Source organism: Notamacropus eugenii, chromosome X (genome assembly GCF_028372415.1).
Source record: "Notamacropus eugenii isolate mMacEug1 chromosome X, mMacEug1.pri_v2, whole genome shotgun sequence".
NCBI classification, from domain to species: domain Eukaryota; kingdom Metazoa; phylum Chordata; class Mammalia; order Diprotodontia; family Macropodidae; genus Notamacropus; species Notamacropus eugenii.
Genome location: NC_092879.1, coordinates 51563375 through 51584673, shown reverse-complemented (window position 1 = coordinate 51584673; position 21299 = coordinate 51563375). Strand labels below are relative to the sequence as shown.

The window sequence follows — 21299 nt, the reverse complement described above, 5'->3', positions numbered from 1 at the left end:
CTTCTTACTTCTGGCTAAGAGGGATGAGGGGGTCTCTAGCTGCAGGAATCCCCAAAATCAAGATGGTCTTCAAGAACAGATGTAAAAAGGATGTGTCTTCATATTAGAGGATCTGTTTGGAGGCCATTGCATTTTTCTTCATGTATGTGGTATTTAGTGTGGAAAGAGCACTGGACTTGGAGTCAGATAATCCCTGAGGTCAGTTCCTGGCTCTGACGCTTACTAGCCCTGTGACCCTGCGGAAGTCACTTAATTTTTCTGAGACTCGATTTCCTAGTCTGTGAAGTGGAAATAGTATTACGTACACTCCCTATGTTACTGGGTTGTTGTGGGGAAATTGCTTTGTAAACCTTAAAGTTCTAAGAAATGGGAGCTATTCTTATGACACACTGGGGGGGAAGATAAGATTTATGGGGCAGTTTGACTCAGTCAAGCTCAAGGGAGTTGAGTCTATTGAATCTGACACAGAAAAATAAGGCAGAAAACTTTTCTGGAGAGAAGTCTTCTGGGTCATCACCCCCAGCTCCGCTGTGTCTTGAAATCTCCTGTTCAGTCAATAACATAGCTTAACTTATACTGTGACCTTTCTCCCTGTCACCCAGGCTCACAGCCTAGGGACCAGCCTCGAGTCCTCACTCTTTTTGCCCTCCATATCCAATCTGTTGCCATGTCTTGTGTTTTCTACCTTCATAACATCTCTCATATACACTCCTTTCTCTCCCCTCTTGGCAAGAAGCCACCACCTGGGTTCAGGTCTTCATCACCTCATGCCTGGATGATTGAAATAGTCTTCTGGTTGGCTTCCCTGATTCAAGGCTCTTTCCACTTCAGTCTGCCACTTGTACTCAGCTGCCAAAGTGATCTCCAAAACTCAGGTCTGGCCAAATCTCCATACACCCCTCCCTGCCCCAACCCCAACTCAATAAACTCCAGTGCCTCCCTAATACCTCCAGGATCAAATATGAAATTCTTGCTTTGGTATTTGAAGTCCTTCACAACTTGTCTCCTTGACTCTCCAAGTTTCTTACACTTTACTCTTCATTCCCTTCCACAATTTGACTTGGAGAAGGCTCTTTCTCCTTCTCCTTCTTCTCCTCCTTCCCTGGCCACATCTGGTGCCTCTCCCCACTTGGGGTGTCATAGCTTTATATGTGTGTGTGTGTGTGTGTGTGTGTGTGTGTGTGTGTATTCACTTATATTTTGGAAAATATTTTGGGGTTTGAGGGCTTAGATTATTTTAAAAAATTTTTCTATTTATTTTTTCAAAAAGCTGGGACAATTTACTCTTTTTCCTGTAATATTTTCATTTATGATTTCTTGAAACATAACTGATAAAACAGGCTTTTAAAAGCCCATTGTTATTCAAATGGAGCTACTTGGCCAAGCCTTTAAACCAAATCACTCTGCCTCTCACTGATTGACCAATAATAGGTCCCAGCCCAAGCCTCCTTTGCCTATTGTTTGGGTTTTGAAGGCTCAGGGTGAGTGCAAAGTAGCAATTGTTTTCTGTTATGGCCAGAAACTCTAAGGGTCTTTCCTTCCCAGATTCAAGGCAAACTAAGCCGTCTTTTGTTTCAAGTCTTACCTAACCCTTAGTTATTGAATGGGTGAATTGAACTCAGACTTACTGAGACCTGGGAAAGACCTTAATTTAAGCCACTGGACTTTAATGATCCTAAAGGAGAGAGGGGCTGATGACTTTACACAGCCCTGCCTCACTTAAATCCAATTACTTGTAAGTAAAGACATTACCCTCCTGATATCATTGGTGCTCTGTGAGAAAAGGACCACCACCACCACTACCAACACACATACTCTTCAATCCAGTGCCACTGACCTGTTCCCTGTTCCTTGAACAGGATGTTCTATATCCTGACTCTGGCATTTTCCCCTGGCTCTCCCCCATACCTGGAATGTTCTCTCTCCTCACTTCTTCATCTTAGCTCTCTTCAAGACTCAGCTTAAATTCTGCCTTCTGCGGGAGGCTTTTACATTCCCCTTCACTGCAAGTGTTCTCCCTCGGACAGCACCTTTCATCTATTCCGTACATAGCTTGTATATGCCTAGTTTTTTTTTTTTTACAAGAACAGCTAGGTGGTGCTGCAGTGGATTGAATGCCTGTTTTGGAGTCAGGAAGACTCATCTTCCTGAGTTCAAATGTGACCCCAAACACTTACTAGCTGTATGACCCTGGCCAAATCACTTAATCCTGTTTGCCTCAGGTTCCTCATCTGTAAAATGAGTTGGAGAAGGAAATGGCAAGCCACTCCAACATCTTTTCCAAGAAAAACCCAAATGGGGTCATAAAGAGTTGGAGACAACTGAAAAATGACTGAACAATGACAATTATTTACATGCTATTTCTTCTCTCATTGGAATGTGAGCTCCTTGAGGGCAGGGACCCTATTTTGCTTTTCTTTGTATCCCTAGAACTTAATATAGTACCTGGCACAAAGAAATCACTTAAATGCTTCTTGACTGATCGCATTTACTTTCTGTGTGTCCAGGGAGCCCCCTAAATGCTTTGGGAGCCCCTTTCCCTTTGTATATTTTGAGGTCATTTGTGATAATCGATTCTATCATAAAACAAAGCTAGTGACCGTTACATTTTTCATTGGTATTGGAATTCCTTGTGGGAAAATTGTCTCTTCCAATGCAGACAGGTGACTATTCTGCAACTTGTAGTGTTAGAGTTGCCCGTGACACTAAGAAATTTAAATGACTTAAACTTACCCAGGATCATATAGCCCATGTGTCAGAGATGGGACTTAAACCCCAGTCTTCCTAAGTCTGATGCCAGTTTTCTAGTCTCTTATCATAAGCTATTACTCATGACATCTTTTGATGTTGTTGAGGTAATTGGGGTTAAGTGACTTACCCAGGGTCACACAGCTAGTAAGTGTCCGAGGTTGGATTGGAATTCAGGTCTTCATGACTCCAGGGCCAGTGCTGTATCCACTATACTCCCTAGTTCCCCCCATCTTTTACAAAAATGAACTTCTCCCCCACCCCCACCCCAGACCTTAAAGAGCAAGTCAACCTCACCATTCCAATTTCCTCTGCTGTAAAATGAAGGTTGAATTGTATGAGTTCTAAGGTCCCTTCCATATCTAGCATTCTCTGTGTTTGACGTTCTCCTGAAAGTGGATACTTTCATGAGACATGTAGGTAGTGTAGGTTAAAACAATTTTTCCTCCTTTATCTCTATGCAATTTAGAATAAATCACATCAGCTGGAGAGTAATATCACTAGAGAAATGGATTTCCCTTTGCTCGAATATTTGTTTCATATTTGAGATCTATTTGGGTTCATATTTGGAGTCAAACAGATTGCTAGTGCATCCTTCACACTTAATTTCTGAAACATAAGAGCTACATTGAAGCCATGCCTATTTAGACCTAGGTAGAGAGTTGCCTTTAGAGACAGATGCTGTAATTTTATACAGTACATGATGTTCCAGCAGATTTGCCTCACTTCCTAGCAAACTGACCTTAGCTGGTAGATGTTGGCTTCATTCATTCATTCATTTATTTGGCCTTTTTCAGCTATGATTGCCACTTTGGGTAGGGCCATAGGAAAATGATTGCTTTGCTTTTCCCCCAAACCCCATTACCCGGGTAGGCAGGGCTCCAGGTATTTGTCCCAAGCCTGAATGGTAGATTAATCCATTTAGAACTGTAGAAAAGATAGCAGTAACACTGACAGAGTGAGAAAGGCCATACAGAGAACTAAGCAAACAGTGAACAGGCACAGTGATTGAATAAGTAAGTATTTACTCTGCTGCCAAGTGAAGAGGGAGGTGCAGTTTGGTGAAGACCATGGAGTGTTTACATAGGGTGGGATCAGAGGGCATTTGTTCACTCTCCCAATTTAGGAACCGCTTCATGGAGGACCGAGCTTCCCAAGGCTCTGCACTGTGTGATTGATGGAAGGGAGACATTGGTTCCCTAATCCCATGAAGGCGTGCTAACATGAAGCCTTGTTTTCAAGAAGTGGGATGAATAGAAAGGGGGTATTGAATGGGCCTGCTGGGAGAGAGGTGAAGGGCCTCGGCCAGACTATAGGAGGAGGCAGGGGGGGGCTTGGATGATTGAGGGACGTGGAGCTGCTAGGAACCTTAGAAACCCTAGAGTGCCACAAAATTCTTAACCTGGAGTCCATGAGAATTTGAAAAAAATAATTGGATAGTTGTATTTAAAGACAGTTGTAATTCTATGTGTTTTATTTTACATATTTAAGGGGTCTGTTGTCTTCAGATTGCCCAGGAGGTTCATGACACACAAAAATGTGTAGAACCCCTCATTTTACACTCCTCATAAAGACCCCCTGATTTTGCTCCCTGTAAACAACCCCTGATGTTTACTCCCCACAAAGAACCCCTGATTTTACTCCCTGTAAACAACACCTGATGTTAACCCCCCCAATAAAAACCCTTGATTTTGTACCCCCCATAAAGAATATCTGATTTTACAACCCCCATAAAGAACCCCTGATTTTACACCCCCACAAAGAACCCCTAATGTTTACTCCCATTAAAGAACCCCTGATTTTACCCCTATAAACAACCCCTCATTTTAGGTAACAGACCCAGGGAAATGACTTGTCCAAGGTCACACAGGGAGTAATTAAAAGAGCTCAGACTCCAATCTGGGTCTTCTCCAATTAAGTCAATAAGATTTAAGTGCCTAATATGTGCCAGACATTGAACCACACACTGGGGATACAAAGAAAGGCAGAAACAGACATGTAAACAATTAGGTAAGAACATGATATATAGAGAGAATAAATTGTAAATAATCTTGGGGGAAGGCATTAATAGGGATTGGAGAAGATGGAATTTTAGTGAAGATGAAGGAAGCCAGGAGATGGAGGTAAGGAGGAGAGAACTCCAGACGTGGGGGATAGCCAGTGAAAATGCATGGAGTTTTTTATGGGAGGAACAACCAGGACACCAGACTTCAAATCCTTCTGGTTACCAATGTTGAGTCAAATTAAACTTCCATCCTGGTGCATGATGTGCAAATGGCTGAAGGATTGGCTTTACACACATGCACACACACACACTTCTGCTAGGAGTCAATGTTGGTCCAGGAAATACAGTATTCCTATTTCGTTGTTTCAAGCATGTACAATACAGCAGTACTGCAGTGGGAAAGGTGAAGCATGAATAGTCACACGGAAATACTAAATAATTCTCTTTCAAAGTTCTTCCTTCTCTATTTGCTGAAGTTATCCCATAATTTTGCTAGTTCCACAGCATACTTCTTGTTCCATTTCTGAGCTAGACTACTGTACTTTTCTCTGTGTGATCTCAGGCACTGAAAGATTGCCTGAATTGGGATCACACCCCACAGGACAGATGGACAAACACACTTCTGAAATCATTAGTGTTAGACACCACTGTGACTATATAATAACAAGACAAATGTCTTGATCACTGTTAATATTGGGATGGGAAATTCTTATTGGAAATGCAAACTCAGGTGGTTTGAAGGGATGATCCATTGGGAAATGAATTATAAAAAAAAAAATACTCCACCCTGAAAAGGACTATCATTTGACTCCATTATTGTAACTTGCCAATGGAATATGTCATCTCCAAGAGGACCTGATGTACAATGTCCATGGGTTGGGGGAGACTGGAATGGAGAGAGGGTGTTATGGCTCAGGTTATTCAAGTCCTTGTGAAGGCATAGAGCGCTGGGCCTAAAATCAGGAAGACTTGAGTTCAAATGTGGCCTCAGATACTTACTAGTTGTCTGATCCTGGTCAATCGCTTCCTTTCTCTTTGCCTCAGTTTTCTCCACTGTAAAATGGGAATCATAATAGCACCTACCTTGGAGGGTTGTTGTGAGAATCAAATGAGATAACGTTTATAAAAAGTGCCAAGCACAGTAACTGACAAATAGTAGGTCCTATATAAATACTTATTCTGCCCCATTCTCTTTCTACTATACCTAGCTATATTATAGGACAACTCACTAAATGATTTTGAAGCAAAGCATTAGGATCAAAGTCCTTATGTGTGATGTGAAACTATTACTTAAGAATTTGTCAGTGTAATCAATTTCACCTACAAATACCCAGCATTATGATCAGAACTTAGCAAATTTTAAAGGGCTTTAGAAATGTTAGTGCTCACTGTCATTATTGGGATTACTACCCAGTGGTTGTGAGAAAAAGTGCTTTGTAAGTCCTAAAGTGCTACATGAAACTACGATCTTCCTTATGATAAGCAGTTCAGTGGCAACTTTGGAGTCAGGGGCTTGTTGCTGTGTTTGTCCTTTGTTCTTGAAGAGAACCATGACATCAAGATGATGACATGACTTGCAGTTGACTTTGAGTTGAGTGATGGAGGGCTGTGCAAGATCACCAACCTCAATTTCTTCTCCTGAGCCATCTGGGTCCAGTGGCCTGATATTTGTCAGGATGACTGGAGATGGCCCAGGATGCAATGTGAGACCTTGGCCCTTTCAGTCTGAGGCCTTATCACATTCTCACTTTTTGTGAGATGCACCCATTCAATGAATAGGCTTCTTTAAGGAGTTACTTAAGGGATGGCCTCTTTAATAAAAAAAATCAAACTGGAAGGGGAGGACCCTCAGGGTTCCTGTGTAAAAGAGAAACAGTTACTGTTTAGTAATAGTAATAGGAGTTGGAGGCAGTGTGGTGGTAGCTGGTTACTTCTTATGGAATGATGTAAGCCTTCTATTGTGGGAAGTACCACCATGATTCTTTTTTTGGTTTTAAACAAAACCAAAAACCTTTTTCACCTTTTCACCAATAAAGTTATTATTCATGACATCTTTTTTTGTTGTTGAGGCAATTGGGGTTAAGCGACTTGCCCAGGGTCACACAACTAGTAAGTGTTTAAGGTCCATTCTGACTCCAGGACTAGTGTTCTAAGCACTTAGCTGCCCCACAAACCTGATACTTCTAGAGTAGGAAAGCAGCTTGTGCTCTTCTCCCTCCTCACTTCTGTCTTTGGGGGTTGTGGTGATCCCCTCAGGGCTCTCTGGTTTGGAGACTTAGCTTTTTTATTCCCAGCAGTCCTTGCTCTAGGTCCTGCTACCCCGCTTTTGTTTTGTGGTAATATGTTTTATTCTGAACTTAAGAAATAAAGCAAGCATTTCCATAACATAGTAGAATCGAAAAAAAATGATTGCACATGAAACTGGATTCCTTTGAAATATATATTAAAGCTATCATGGAACTTTTTTTCTTCCCTCCTCGCCTCAGATGCCCCTTTCTTCCTGCTTCCTACTCACATCCTGCCTTTCTCTGGAGACCGCTGGAATCCTGTATACCTGGACTGTAATCCCTTTTGTTTATGGGGCTAGAGATCATACTGACCAGTCTATCTGCTCACAAAAACAGAGATGGGAAACCAATCTGCCCCCCAAGGGAGCCCCTGGCTATGTGATCAAGCTACCCTGTTTTGGAGATGCCTTGACCCCAGATGGACCCTGTTTTGACACAGAGGAGTGATGGAAAGCTGTCCAAGCTGCTCTATTATCTGAAGGCAGGGCCATTATCAGTTGACCCCTTCTTTCTACCACTGTGGCTTAAAGGCCATTGTGCTTGAGGTCTGCGATGGCCCTGCTCGTAGCTTTCCCTTCTTGTACCTGCCTCCCCACCCCCAGATGTCTCCTGTTAGGTTGAACCTTCCTTTGTGGGAGTTGGAACATGTTTAATAAATCCTGCTGCTTTAAACATCCCTGTATTGTCTGCATCTTTTGTGAAAATCTCCAGATCCCCACTCCTTCTTGAATGAACTGGTACAGGAACATGGATATGCTTGTGGAAGAGACAGAAAGACATGGACTGAAGGATGACAGATAGATTTGACCTGACTTGAGTGGCCAGATTCAAAGCATTAATGCATCAGTGTCACCTTGGCAAGAGGTCTCCTATGAAGTGCCCCAGGGATCCGTGCATAGACCATGTACTATTTAACATCTGTATTGGAAACTTGGATATAGACCTAGGTTTCATGCTGATTAAAGCTGGGAGAGAGAGCTCACATACCTGATGATAGAATCGGGATCCCCAAAGATTCTGACCAACTAGAACACTGGACTGAATGGAATAAGATGAAATTCAACAGGGATAAACACTGGTTCAAAAAATCAACATCACAAGTACAAGAGTGGGGGGGCGGGCGGAGACATGGTGAGACAGCACTTTGTCTGGGGAAGATCTGGAGATTTTAATGGACAACAAGTTCAGAATGGGTCAGCAGGACGATGTGGAGACCAGACATGTTCTTATAATCTTAGGCTACCTTCATTAAAGGTACAGCTTCCAGGAATAAGGAGGTGACACTGTAGTCTCTTTGGTCAGACCTCATTGATGCTTAGCTCTGGGCATCACTGTTTAGGGAGGACATAGAAGGGCAGTCAGGATGGTCCCATGAGAAACAATGAAAGGAACTGGGGATTCTAGCATAGAGAAAGAGAAGACTAAGGCTGGACATGCCAGCTCTGTTCAAGTATCCAAAGTACTGTGACATAGAAGGAGTCAAAGTTTTGTTTGGCCCCAGAGAATAAGACCAGAAAAAATGGCTGGATGTTGTAAGAGGCCAAAGGCCTCTGTAACAGTGAAAGCAGATCTGCTCTCCCCACAAAAAGAGGGATGGGTTACTTCAGGAAGGAGTGAGTTCTCTCTCACTGGAGGTTTTCAATCAGAGGCTGAATGACGATTTATGGGCCATGGTAGAGTGGGGCTTCTTTTCCTGTATGGAGGAATGGTTGCTGAGATGCCTTCTAACTCTCAAATTCTGTGATTTGGTGATACTCTGAAAGTTCTTTTGACTGAGCAATCCCCCTTCCCTACTGCCCAATGACTGCTTCTGTGTGTTATTCTGGCTCACTACCTTGGGTGCAAATCATATGTGCCTGCCATTGCCTTCTTCTTCTTCTTTTGGAAGCAATTGGGGTAAAGTGATTTGCCCAGGGTCACACAGCAGGTAAAGATCTGAGGCCCGATTTGAACTCGGAGCCTCCTGACTCTAGGGCCAGTGCTGCCATTCCCTTCTTAACCCTCACCCCCCTCTAGGCCAGTTCTGTCCCTCTCCAACCCTATCTGCACAGAGCCTGGTGTGCCCTTTTGAGCCTTGTTCTATTTTCACCAAATCTCCCTCTCCTCCACACTCTAACTGAACTTGGATTTCTACTAAGGGCACCACACTTCTCAAGACACTGAAGCCTTTTCTCCCATTCCCTGTGACAGCCCAGGTTAAAAGGAAGGAGTGGGCCTGTGTTTGTTTTTCACTGTCACTTCTAACCCTTTGCCTCCATAAGAGTCTTGACCCCAGGACTTGCCACTAGTTAAGAAACATTTCTTTGATTTGAACTGAATTGTCAAAGGACAGAGAATGGGAGAGAACAACTCCACAGGCAGTGTTAGGCACAGCAACTCTTGTCTCAGAGAAAACCAGATAGGTGGCAGAGAGGGTGAGAGAGACAGATATCTCAAGAATGCTGATTGGTTATCGGTGAGAAGGGAGAGGGACAGACAGAAGGAGAGAGAGACAGAGAGAGAGAGAGAGAGAGACAGAGAAAGAAAGACAGAGAGAGAGACAGATGCAGAGAAAAGAGAGATGGGGATGGAGAAAGAAAAGGGAGAGAAAGAAAAAAGGAAGGAGAAAATAATGATAATCCTTTGTTCTTGTGTAACATTTTATATAGTTAATGTTTCCTTTTTAAAAAAGATTTTATTTTTATCTTTTAACACCATCTAGTTTTCTCCTTTTGCCCTTCTGCTCCTCCTCCCAGAGAGGCAACCTTTGTAACAATGAATTTTTTAAAGTAGAAAAATAGGAAGAAGAAAAAAATTTAGCAAAATTGATCATGCTGAAAAAAATCTTACATGCTATGTTCTATACCTGAGGTCCCACCACCTCTGTAAAGGAATAGAGGAAGGGCTAGCTGTCTTTTCCCATTTTTTTGTTATCAAGTTTGTCTTTTACAATTTGGCAACACTCATTTTTGACCGTCGCGGTGTTCATTCTTTCCATTTACACTGTAGTCATCATTAAGTTATTGTTTCCTGGCTTTGCTTACTTGATTTTTTCAAAGTTTTCACACTGAATCAAGAGCTCAGAGGGAAATCTAGTCCAACACCCTTATTTTACAGATTATTGGACCAGAGCCTCAAAAGGAGATGCCCAACTTGCTGAAGATCACATTGTTAAATAACTTGAAGAGCGAGGAATTAAGTGAAGTTCTCTGATCCCCACGCCATGGTCTACTGCCTACCATAGAGTTTGTGTGTTGGATCAGATGTGTCAAGATAGAGCTATGCATAGGTGATGCAGTCTGGGGAAGAAGGTCACATGGATAAAGGGAGCCCAGCTGTGACCTGCATGTTAGCCTTGGCATAAGGGGCCTCCCCTTGTACTCTGTCTCTTACACCCTTGGCAGCCTACCAACTTATCCCTAGAAATAGTGAGTAATTCAAGAGGGTCCTTCAGTGATTCCAGAAGTGAGGAGAAAGATCAGAGCTGATAGATGAGTCCCATACTAGTGAGGAACAGGGCACACAGGACAGTTAGAGAAACTGGGTTCAAATTCCTCCTTTGTTACTTAGATTCCTATGATGTTGCCAGTGGTCAGAATGTAGCAGATCACTTAAAAAAAGATACCCTTCATTTGACCTCACAGTAGAATTTCTTGTAATACTTTGTTACTTTCCTTCTTCCTGGCCTTGGCATTAAGCTTTTTCTTGTGTATCCTTTCATGGTAGTCAATGTTACACTTGTTAAAAAAAAAAAAGAGAGAGAGAGAGAGTAAGTACTTTAAGACAAAACATTGGCTACAGTGACCACTTTGTATCAATGAGCTGGGACTACTTGATTCTGGTAATCCTTCACTTCTCTGCAAGGGGTCCTCTTGGGCACTTGCCTTCAGAGCCACATTAGAAGCCCTGAAGAAAACCAGTCAAGTGATGTTAGAGTCACACCTCGTTTTTCAGCTGGGCTGGAGCTTCCCCAACTTGTTCCCCCACCTTAGTCACCAGACTCTGGGCTCTCTCCAAAGCTCAAATCAACTCCCTAAGGATGAATATTTCTGGGATGAGAGTATGCCAAAGGCTCTGAAATATATGTGTGCGCACACATATAATATAGAAAGAATTTTATGATTGTGTCAAAGGATGTGATTATGCAGAAGGAAGTGCAGCTCCATGCTTGCCAGTTTAAATTTTATGTCATTTGAGTTGAGTGCTGGGCACAAATACTGAATGATGGTAATGTAATAAGCCTTACTGCCCATGTAGCTGCATACAAAGTTTCAGAGGGGAATGTGGCCCAGAGACAGGCAGGTGCAGTAGGGAGTAGAACCTCACAGTGTGTTGTTTCACCACTTCTACTCTGGGACCCCCAGGTCCTCCTATGAACTAGATCTCTTCTTTAATAGCACAGAGGAAGTATGTCTGGCAAAGGGGGACTTTTCTCTTGAAGACTGGAGGAGAGAGGCATGCTTTTCCCCTTTTTCCTTGCTTCTTTATGATCATAGCAGCTTAATTCAACAAACATTTATAAAGTGCCTACTGTTGGTAGAGAATCCAACCCAATTGCTCATGGGGCATGTAGTCAACATCCTGGGGTAGGGTGAGGGACTGAAGCTTATTATTATGAATAAATAATTTTGTTATTATTACTCAACTAATATGGTGGTGGTGGTAGAGGTGGTGGTAGTCCTTCATTCTTGAAGAGGACCAAAGATGTCTGGAGGGTGATGTCTTGATTTACAAATGAATTGGATTTAAATGAGGCAGGGCTATGCAAAGTCATCAGCCTCACTCTCTCCTCCAGAATCATAGGAGTCCAATGGCAAGGCATTGATCAGGACAACTGCAGCAGTGGTCTAGTATATAGGGGAAGACCTCGACTTTTTTAAAATTAAGGTCTTTCCCAGGTCTCAATTTGTCTGAGTTCAATTCACCCATTCAATGACTAAGGGCTAGGTAAGAATTGAGACAAAAGATGGTTTAGTTTGCCTTGAATCAGTCTGGGAGGGGAAGACCCTTAGAGTTTCTGGCCAGAACAGAAAACAATTGCTACTTTGCATTCACTCTGAGACATCAAAATCCAAACAATGGGCAACAAAGGCTTGGGCTGGGACCTGTTATTGGTCAATCTGGGAAAGGCAGAGAGTTGGGTTTAAAAGCTTGGCCAAGTAGCTCCATTTGAATAACAATGGGCTTTTAAAAGTCTGTTTTATCAGAGCTATGTTTCAAGAAATCATAAATAAAATTACATGAGTCTAAAGAGTTAATTATCCCAACTTTTTGAAAAAATGATAGGATAAATAAATAGGGAAGAAAAAAAATCTGGCTCCCAAATCCCAAGATACCTTGCAAAATATAATTGATCAAAAATTATATTCCTTGGACAGAGCACCCACATGTAAGGATATGGCTCCCTATGTGGAGAAAGGGATGGAAGGAGGAGGAGAAGGAAGAGGAAAAGGAAGAAGGAGAAGGAGAGGCCAGAGTTGGATCTCCAGGGGGCAACTACTACTTGCAGATTGTTGTTCATCTTTCATTCACTGAATTAGAAGTAAATGAAGCAGGGCTGTGCAGTCATCAGCCTCACTCTCTCCTCCAGAGTCATTAGAGTCCAGGGACAAGACATAAGTCAAGACACCTGGTGATGGCCCAGGCAGTTTAGCCACCCATAAATATCGACCCATGTCCTGGGACTGTAGGGACGATCTGATGCAACCTCTTCATTTTACAGGGGTGGAAACTGAGGCCCAGAGAAGTTGTGAAGTGCCCAATGTCACCCAGGTAGTAAATATCAAAACTAGAATTTGAACCCAGATCCTCTGACTCCAAGTTGAATGTTTTTCCCCTCATTACAACGTTATATTCACAAACTACAGTTTGGTCAAGTCTTTCTCAGTTAATGGGTAGTAATTTTGTTTTCAGAGTTTTTGCTATCACAAACTCTACTATGAATATTTTGGTATATGGGGACCTATATACTAAGTGGATGTCTTTGACCTTCTTGGGGAGTTATGTCCAATAGTGAGACCAAAAGATCAAAGGGGATCAGCTTTTCTCAAGTCCGAATGATTTTCCCCAAGAGTAAGACCAATTACATCACTCCATCAACAGTGTATTCATGCTTTGGATCTTCCTATAGTCCCTCCAACAATGGCTACTTTAGTCATTTTGCCAATTTGATTTGCATGAGGTGAAATCTCAAAGCTGTTTTATTTTGTATATCTTTTATTATTGGTGATTTGGAACATTTTTAATATGGTTGTTGATAGCATGCCTTCATTTGAAAAATGTTCATATTTTTTGATCTCATCTGTTGGGGAATGATTCTTGGTCTTTTATATTTGTGTGAGTTCACTATGTATTTTGGATATCATGTTGTTAGAAATATTTTATGAAAAACTTTTTTTCTAGTATAATGATGATGATGATAACTAGTGCTAAATACTTTCTGATTCCCCTTATACAGTTATAAATCTGGGACAAACAGAAGTGACTTGCCCCAAATTACGCACCTAGTAAAGTGTTAGAAGCCAAATTTGAACTGAGGTTTGTCTTGACTCTAGGACAGCACCACCCAGTTTCCCCGAAATCCTGCTCAGATAATTCTGTCATGGGTAGTTTGTGTTCTTGGTTTTATGGAACCCAGGTTTACTGGGTTTAATTGCTTACCTCATCTTCAGTATAGATAATTTATTTTATGCAACTTCTCAAGTGTAGACCATTCTCTGTACTATGCTATGACACTCACCATGCATCTTTCCATTGTCTTTTGGCATCACCTGCAATTTCAATTCTTCTGGGATTAGGATATTTTGTGAATGAGCCATCTGGCATCACTGGAGAACTATTTGTGCTAAAAACCACTGACTTTTGAATTAGAGAGGGGCTTGGGATTTTTGAAAGTGTTACATAGTTTCCCAAAGGAGATGCAGCCTTATCTTCTTTTATTCAATTTTGGCAATTCTTGAAATGCAAATAACTATAATCCACAATAATAATTGTTAAGTGGAAAGAAAGTCACAAAGTGTTGTGGAAGGTCTGAAGGAGAAGGTCCATAGTACAGGGGGATTAGGGAAAGCTTCATAAAGGAAGCTGGACTCTAGAAACTTGGAGGGAATTCATGGGGGGGGGAGGAAAGGAAGAAGGCATTCCAGATGTTGGGAAGGACCTATGCTTAGGCATATAGTAAGGAAAGCTGGGTCTTTACCCAAGGTTTCTGGGTAGAATTGCCTTGGAGAACATTGGGGTGGGGCCTGAGGGAATTTGTTCTTCCCTCCAGTCTTAAGAGGTTGTGTAGGTAGTACCCTCTACTAGAAAGTGAGAATTGCACCCTGAAATAACACTGGTCACAGAGTGTTGTAAGGAATAAACAAATGATTATAATCTGTAGGAGTTCCATGAGGCATCAGATATTGGTCAGTTAGTCATCTAGCATTTATTAAAGACCTACCACACATCAGGCACTGAGCTAAGTGTTGGAAACAATGAGGAAAGGCAAAAAAAACCCCAAAACAAATGGTCCCTGGTCTCAAGGAGCTCACAATCTGATGTGAGAGACAACATGAAAACAACTCTATGCAAAGAGGAAATAGGAGAAATTGGGGTGATCTCAACGGGAGGGCATTAAGCTTCAGGAGGGCTAGGAAAGGCTTCTGGCAGAAGGTGGGACTTTGGCTGAGACCTGAAGGAAGTCAGAGAGCCTAGGAAGCAGGGATGAAGGTTGAAAACTTTCCTGGCTTGGGGAACAACTCAGGAAACTCTGCTTCATAAATGCTGAGCTCCTCCTTCAGTAATACAGTTCTGTCCATCCTCTCCCAGAAGGCAGAACTATTTAGTAAGTTCTTTGTCTTTTGGAAATTCTTGAATGAAAGCTTTCATGAAGGAACCAGATATACTTATCATTATATGGCTCTTTGTCATCCCAGATGGGGGATGTATAGAAAATACTATCAAGAAGAAATAGGCAGTGTGGTTCAGTAGTAAGAGCTCTGGACTTGGAGTCAGAAGAAGTCAGAGAGACATGGGTTCAATTAACGGTCCTGTCACTTGCTACTGGTTTGACTTAGACAAGACACTTCTTTCAGCCTCAGTTTCCTCTACAGTAAAACTGGGGCATTGGACTCGATGGTTTCTAAGTTTCCTTCAAATTCTATTAATGAATAATTCTTGAACTTATATGTAATCTCGAAAGCAACACTGTAGACTTCCTTAACACAACATTTATGAAGTGCTCAGATCTGTGCCCCTCCCGCTTCATGGGGATTACATTGGGATAAGGGGAGGACACCAAACGGAAGTAACTGTCCATGGTCAGTATGTTAGACATCTGCCAGGATGTATTATATGGAACACAGTACACTACATTCAAATCAGTGGAACTCTTTTTACGACCCCCTTCCCCCAGGTTGGTAGCACAGATGTTCTAGTCCCTTCATAGCTCCCAAAGAGCCTGCTTTTACACTGTCCCATTCCCTCTCCTTTGGTGGATTTACTTTGATGTTCAGTGCTCTATACAAGTGGCAGAAGGCATGGTGCTTTTGAGCATGGGCTGAAAATCTTTCTGGCTTACTTGGATTTTGATTACCTGCAATTAAGCTAACACCCCCAGAAAAAAACAGCTAGGAGCCTTAGCTTTGGCAGTGGTGATCATGCACTTACTGGCCTGCGAACTCTTTTTTCCAGTAGCTTATCTTGCTCCTTTTGGAAAGCTTTAGATATACATGGGGAGGGGGAGGGCAGGTTGGAGAATGGGAAGCAGAGTGTAGGATCTTTTGAACAGGACATGGGAAGTCATAGAATTTAGCTCTGAAAGGGACCTCTGAAAGGTCATCTAGTCCAGTTAGTCACAGGATCATAGAAGTAGAACTGGCAGGGATTTTTGAGGTCATCCTGTCCAATCTATTTTTGTTAAAGATGAAGAAACTGGGCAAGTGACTTGGTCAAGGTCACACTGGTAGTAATTGGAAGAACTGGGATTGATTAGAGGTCTCTGCTTGTAAATCTGTTGCTCTTTCCTCTGCACCACGATGCTTTCCAATTCCCTCCATTTTTCAGATAAAGAAATTTCAGGGTGTGACTTGTCTAGTGTCATACAGCTAGTACGTAAGACGGATGGACATTCAAACTGGGACCTCTAACTTAAAATCCATAGCTATTTCCTGCAATACTATGGTGCTTCTCAAGGTTGAGAGAGCTTAGCTTGAGAAAGGAATTGAGATGATTTTCTTGTGTTTTGGAAAGTGAAATTCCTGGGTATCATTTTCAAAACAAGGAGGAGGCCTAGGAGCAGGGAGGAGTGGGGAGGAGTAGAGGCCTGATTGGTGGGGGCAGCGGTCGTTCAGTGTTCCATTCACTGCTCTCTAAGGTGCTTCGGTACCGTTGGTGGTCCCAGTCCCATCCTGCCCGTCGCCAGCTGCCCCCCACTGCGTGGGTTCGGTGACAAAGTGGCACTTCACGCCCATTGGCACTAGGACCCGAAGGGCAAACTGGCTCTGGGAGGGGGAAGGGGGCGGGGGGAGCGAGGAGGGAGGAGGAGGCGCCGTCGAGTGGCATGCCTATTAACTAATAGGAATCCGGGGCAGGGGGGCGGGGGCGTAGGCGCCCAGAGGGGGCCGGCCAATGGCAGGCGGGCAGCCGCTGGAGCTGCCGGCTGACGTGAGGAGCTTTCCATTCCTCCAGCGGTGGACTGCTGCCGCAGCTGGCCGTGGCTCCCGACGGCAAAGGTCCATCCCCCCCCTCCCCCCCGGCCCCCTCCCGGAGGAGGAGGAGGCGGAGGCGGAGGCGGCGGCAGCCCGGGGCTCGGGGCGGGGCGGAGGAGCCACCACCTATCCCCCTGCCTGCTGCTGAGATCGTTCGCTCCCTCCCGGAGGAGAACGCCACCTTTCCCACCGCAGTCCCGGTCGCCAGGTAAGCAGGGGGTCGTGCTTGGCTGTGGCTGGCTCCCGCGGTACCGATGCTTCCCGCTCCCTCCTTCCCTCCCTCCCCCCCCACTCTGAGCGGGCTGGCCGGTCGGTCGGCTGGCCGGCTTGGGGACAGCCTGTCCCGGATGCTCGGCAGCGGCTCCGCGGAGCCCGGGACCTGACCCGCTGGGGGGCTGTGGCTGTGACTGTGGCCGTGGCCGTGGCGGCACGTGGTGGGGCTTCCCGGGGCGCACGGGTTATGTGTGTGTATGTGTGTGTATATGTGCGTGTGTATGTATGTGCATGTATATGTGTGCGCGCGCGTGTGTGTGTCCGCGCGCCAGCCGGCTGGCAGGAGGGGCGGGTGGGGGGCTACGCGGGCTCAGTGGTGTGCGCGCGCGCAGTTTGGGGGGCGTCCCCTCCTCGCCTCGTCTCTCACTCGAGGGGGCGCTCTTGCGGGTGGGGGTGCGGGGTGCGGGGTGCGGGAGGAGGGCGCTCGCGCCGGAGGCGGCTGGGCCTCGGGGCGGGCGGCCGCCGCTCGCTGTCCATTTCTTCTCCTCGGGCTTCGGAGCTTTGTTCTGCTCGACGCCACTGGGCAGCCTCTTGCTTCCCCGTGGTGTCCCTGTTCCCCGCCGGTACAGCGCAGCCCGTCTCCCCCTTGCTGCCCCCCTGTACCCTAGGGCATCGCCCCTTCGACCATGGCCTGGAGCTGTGAGCGCCTGCTGGAGCGGGGCCAGCCCCGCGGCGGCGGCAGCGGAGGCGGCGGCCTCCTGTGGGTTGTTTCTCCTCGGCAGCCTTCCCGCCCGCCGCCCGCTCTCCCTGGCTCCTTCCCTGGCTCCCTCCCTCTCCTCTTCCCAGCATGTGGCGGGGGTGGCGGCGGCGGCTGCGATGCTCGGTACCTCCGAGGGGCGGGCTGGGCTGCCGAGGGTGGGCCGGGAGGAGAGGGTGGTGATGTTGGAGGGGGGGAGGTTCGGCTCGGGAGCGCGCTTAGGCCCCAGGGAATCGAGATGGGCCACTCCCGACTGTCCCACATAGCACCTTGCCCATTTCGTAGCAGCTGCTGCTGCTGCTGCTGCTGCCATCTTTGCTCCTTCCTACCTCCAAGCCCTCCCCCACCCTCTCTCTCCCACCTTAGTGAGTCAGTGCCCTCTACCTAGAGGTCCTTCTTCAGGAACGTGGTTTCATTCAGATCCCATAAGAACCATCAAGACTCTCAGTTTCTGGGACCCAGAGGGAGCTTAGACAATGTTTGGTTAGGGCAAATCTGGTTTGTGCAAATACATTGTGTATGCATCATGTGGCCGTGTCCAGAAATTCCTATCCATGCCAGAGAGTGACTTATCCCCTCAAGTGAGTCATGTTTGTGTAGTAAATAGAAAGAAGGTGAAAGAACAGGATCTTGGTCCCTTGAAGGACAAACTCTCTAGTATTTTCTCCCAGGCTTTGTATAGATGGTTCGAAAATAACAAGATTGGGTGGAAAGAGCAAACACCTGGGAACGGGGAAACCCAGTGCCTAGTGCTCACTTTACAACCAATTTCTTGTGTGATCTGGCCAAGTCATTTAACCTCCAGGCCTCAGTTTTGTCATCTGTAAAATGAAGCTATGATTCCTTATGATCATCAGTAATTGGGGACAGAGGTAGAAGACAGAAGGATAACAACTCATTTTAAGAAAGATTTTCCGAAGTGCTTTCACATGTATTCTCCACTGAGCCCAGCAATAGATCTGTGGGGTAGTTAGCAGAAGTATCATCCTCATGTTCATTCTGAACATGAAGAAACCGATACTCAGAGAAGTTGATGTTAAATTTGGGCTCAGAACCCTTTGACTCCAAAGCCAGGGCTCTTGCTACAGATTCCATGCTGTAAGGCACTGTTCAAATCACCTGAAACTGTCCTGCTATCTTTTGGCAGATACAGATTAGGGGCAAACCATTATGTCCGTCCCCCTCACTTATTAGTACTGCCTTTTGGGGAAAGGGCATTGGGATTATCTCATTTTTGTTTTCATTTTTCACTTTTTCTTAGGGTTGAAAGTCAGATTTTTGATGATGTTTGGCTCAACAGAAGCAGCAGCCACCAGTGCCACCAGAGTTGTGGTTCTGAGCCTGGACTTGAGTCAAATCACATTTCTCCTGTGACTGAAGGCAAGCTTAGGAGGTGTATTGCAGCCATGTCTGTGATGGTGGTGAGGAAGAAGGTGACTCGAAAGTGGGAGAAGCTCCCAGGCAGGAACACCTTCTGCTGCGATGGACGTGTCATGATGGCCCGGCAGAAGGGGATCTTCTACTTGACTCTCTTCCTCATCCTGGGGACTTGCACCCTCTTCTTTGCTTTTGAGTGAGTTCCCCTCAGGGCAGACTTGCCTAATTCCAGTTGGTAACAGTGCAACATTGGGGCAGGGAAAAAACACTTTTTCTGGGGTCTTCATTGTAGGAACTGTGTTCTTTGGCCCTTGGAATAGATCTTGGAACCATGGTAGGGGTTGGGGGAAGGGAAGGATCTTGTTTTCCACTGCTTGTTTTTGTGAGAAACAAAACCCAATCGAGCAACTAAGCCTGTCTGGTGCCAGCTCCCATAGTACTAGATCTGGGTTCACCCTAGCACGTAGGTGAAATGTATCATTTGACTTGGGTGACTCTTTGTTCAGCAACTCATTCCTTGTCCTTTGGTCCCTTTCCCAGATGTCTCTTTTCCTCATGTTTTATCCTCCCCACCCCCACCCCAAGTTCTAGCTCTTCTTTCCTGCTTGGTCCTTTCTCTCTGCCCCTTCCCTCCTCACAAAAGACCAACCCCTCCCCCCCAAAAAGAAACCCCACACCAAACTCTATCCTGTGTCCCATACCTTTAGGTCCCAGTTTGCTGTCAAGTAAGAAAAGCTGGCAAGTGTAAACTAAAATGGAGTAAGCCATTAATGGCTGATAGTGGGTTAATCGGGTTATGGGGATGTTTGCAATAGAATGGAATAAGCATTTATTAAATATCTACTATGTACCAGGCACTGTGCTAAGGACTTCATTTGATCCTTACAGCAATCTTGGTTGTTACTTTTATTTTAACAAGGAAAAATATCCTTAACAGAAGTATCCATAAGGGTGATATATTGGACACCAGGGCGGTCAGGTGGAGAAGCTGGTTTTTGGACAGGGAACTTTATTAACTCCTTTCTCCAGAAGCCCCCATCTATTCCATCTATATCTGAGACCATAAAGAGTAGATTTTTTTTGTCTCCTTTAGGCAGTAGTGGGTACTGGACTCATTCAGGGTGAGAGCTGATTTGATACATCTAGGGCATTATGGATGACCTTCCATGCTCTTGGTATGACTGTGCTGAGGCATTTGCAGCCTCCAAGAACCTTTGGCTGTAGACATGATACTCTAACTCCAGGATAGGGGCCAGCCATTGTCAAGTGGTATTTTGAGCTCATCTCTGTGGATAATTAGAATGAGTGCTGTTCTCTTGGGTTCATTTTCTGGGTTTGCATCTTCCAAGACTTCTGGTTTCCTCCAGAACCCCCAGGGCATTTGTAGAGACACCCCTTGCTGCTAACTACTGATCCAGAGGTTGGCTTGTTTTTTGTCAATGATGAACTGTTGAGCTTGGGGAACAGTTTTGGATGAATCAGGGCACATTTCTAACTGAACTGGAAGTCTTTGAGCCCTTTGTAAAGGTTCCTTTGCACTGCTACTCCCACTGACTGTGTAAAGCCTCTCAGGTAATAGCATTGCAGCCAATTCCAACTGAGTTGGGTGACTTGTGTGTGCAAACATATACCTGCTCACATTTTCTCTTCTTTCCCTTCTTGTTTTTGCTCTTTCTATCTCTAGTTCTGTTTGTTCTGTCTCTGTCTTGCCTCTCTCCATGTTACAGCAGAGCCTGAACTCTTCTGGCTCCTGCTGAATTACCAGCTGTTCTCTCTGTGTGTGTGTGTGTGTGTGTGTGTGTGTGTCTGTATTTCCTGTATTAAATTTTATGGGTAGAGTCATTTATAGAGCCTGTTTTCAGCCCCTGAATAAGTTGATAGTCCTGGGCCTAGTGAGCCTCTGGTTTGATTGGTCAGGTGAACTAATAATCCAGAGCTCCAGCCCATGGGTCTCAGTTTCATAGACTTTGGCCTGTGTTGCAGAGTACCTCCCTACTTTGGTTCCCAAAGGCCTTTGGGCAGGGCTTAAAGCATATAATTAGCAAAGTTATTCTTTGACTGAGACAGGTTGAGTATAGTCCTTTAGTCTGCTGAGATGATATTCTCTCCCACCCCTTATCTCTTTGTGATTAGGGCCCAGGTATGAACCCTTCAGAGTTCCAGCTGGCTATGTCAATATTTTCTTTTTTGGAGAGGAGATTGGTACCCGAGGCGGAAGGAAGTAAATACAGCAGCTAAGAAGT

The 21299-nt window shown here is 44.9% G+C and overlaps 1 protein-coding gene and 1 pseudogene across 1 annotated transcript in view; one reads left to right on the top strand and one right to left on the bottom strand.

Annotated features, from left to right (window-relative positions):
* Positions 1 to 5216: 5216 nt before the first annotated feature.
* LOC140516320 (ubiquitin-conjugating enzyme E2 D2 pseudogene) lies at positions 5217 to 16472 on the bottom strand (annotated as a pseudogene).
* A 233-nt stretch (positions 16473 to 16705) lies between these two features.
* ZDHHC9 (zDHHC palmitoyltransferase 9) overlaps positions 16706 to 21299 on the top strand; it is a 36568-nt gene continuing 31974 nt past the window's right edge. The window contains exons 1-2 of the mRNA XM_072626890.1: positions 16706 to 16917; positions 18941 to 19252. Coding sequence (XP_072482991.1) covers positions 19086 to 19252 — 167 coding nt within the window. The 5' untranslated portion in view covers positions 16706 to 16917; positions 18941 to 19085. The remainder of the gene's footprint in view (positions 16918 to 18940; positions 19253 to 21299) is intronic.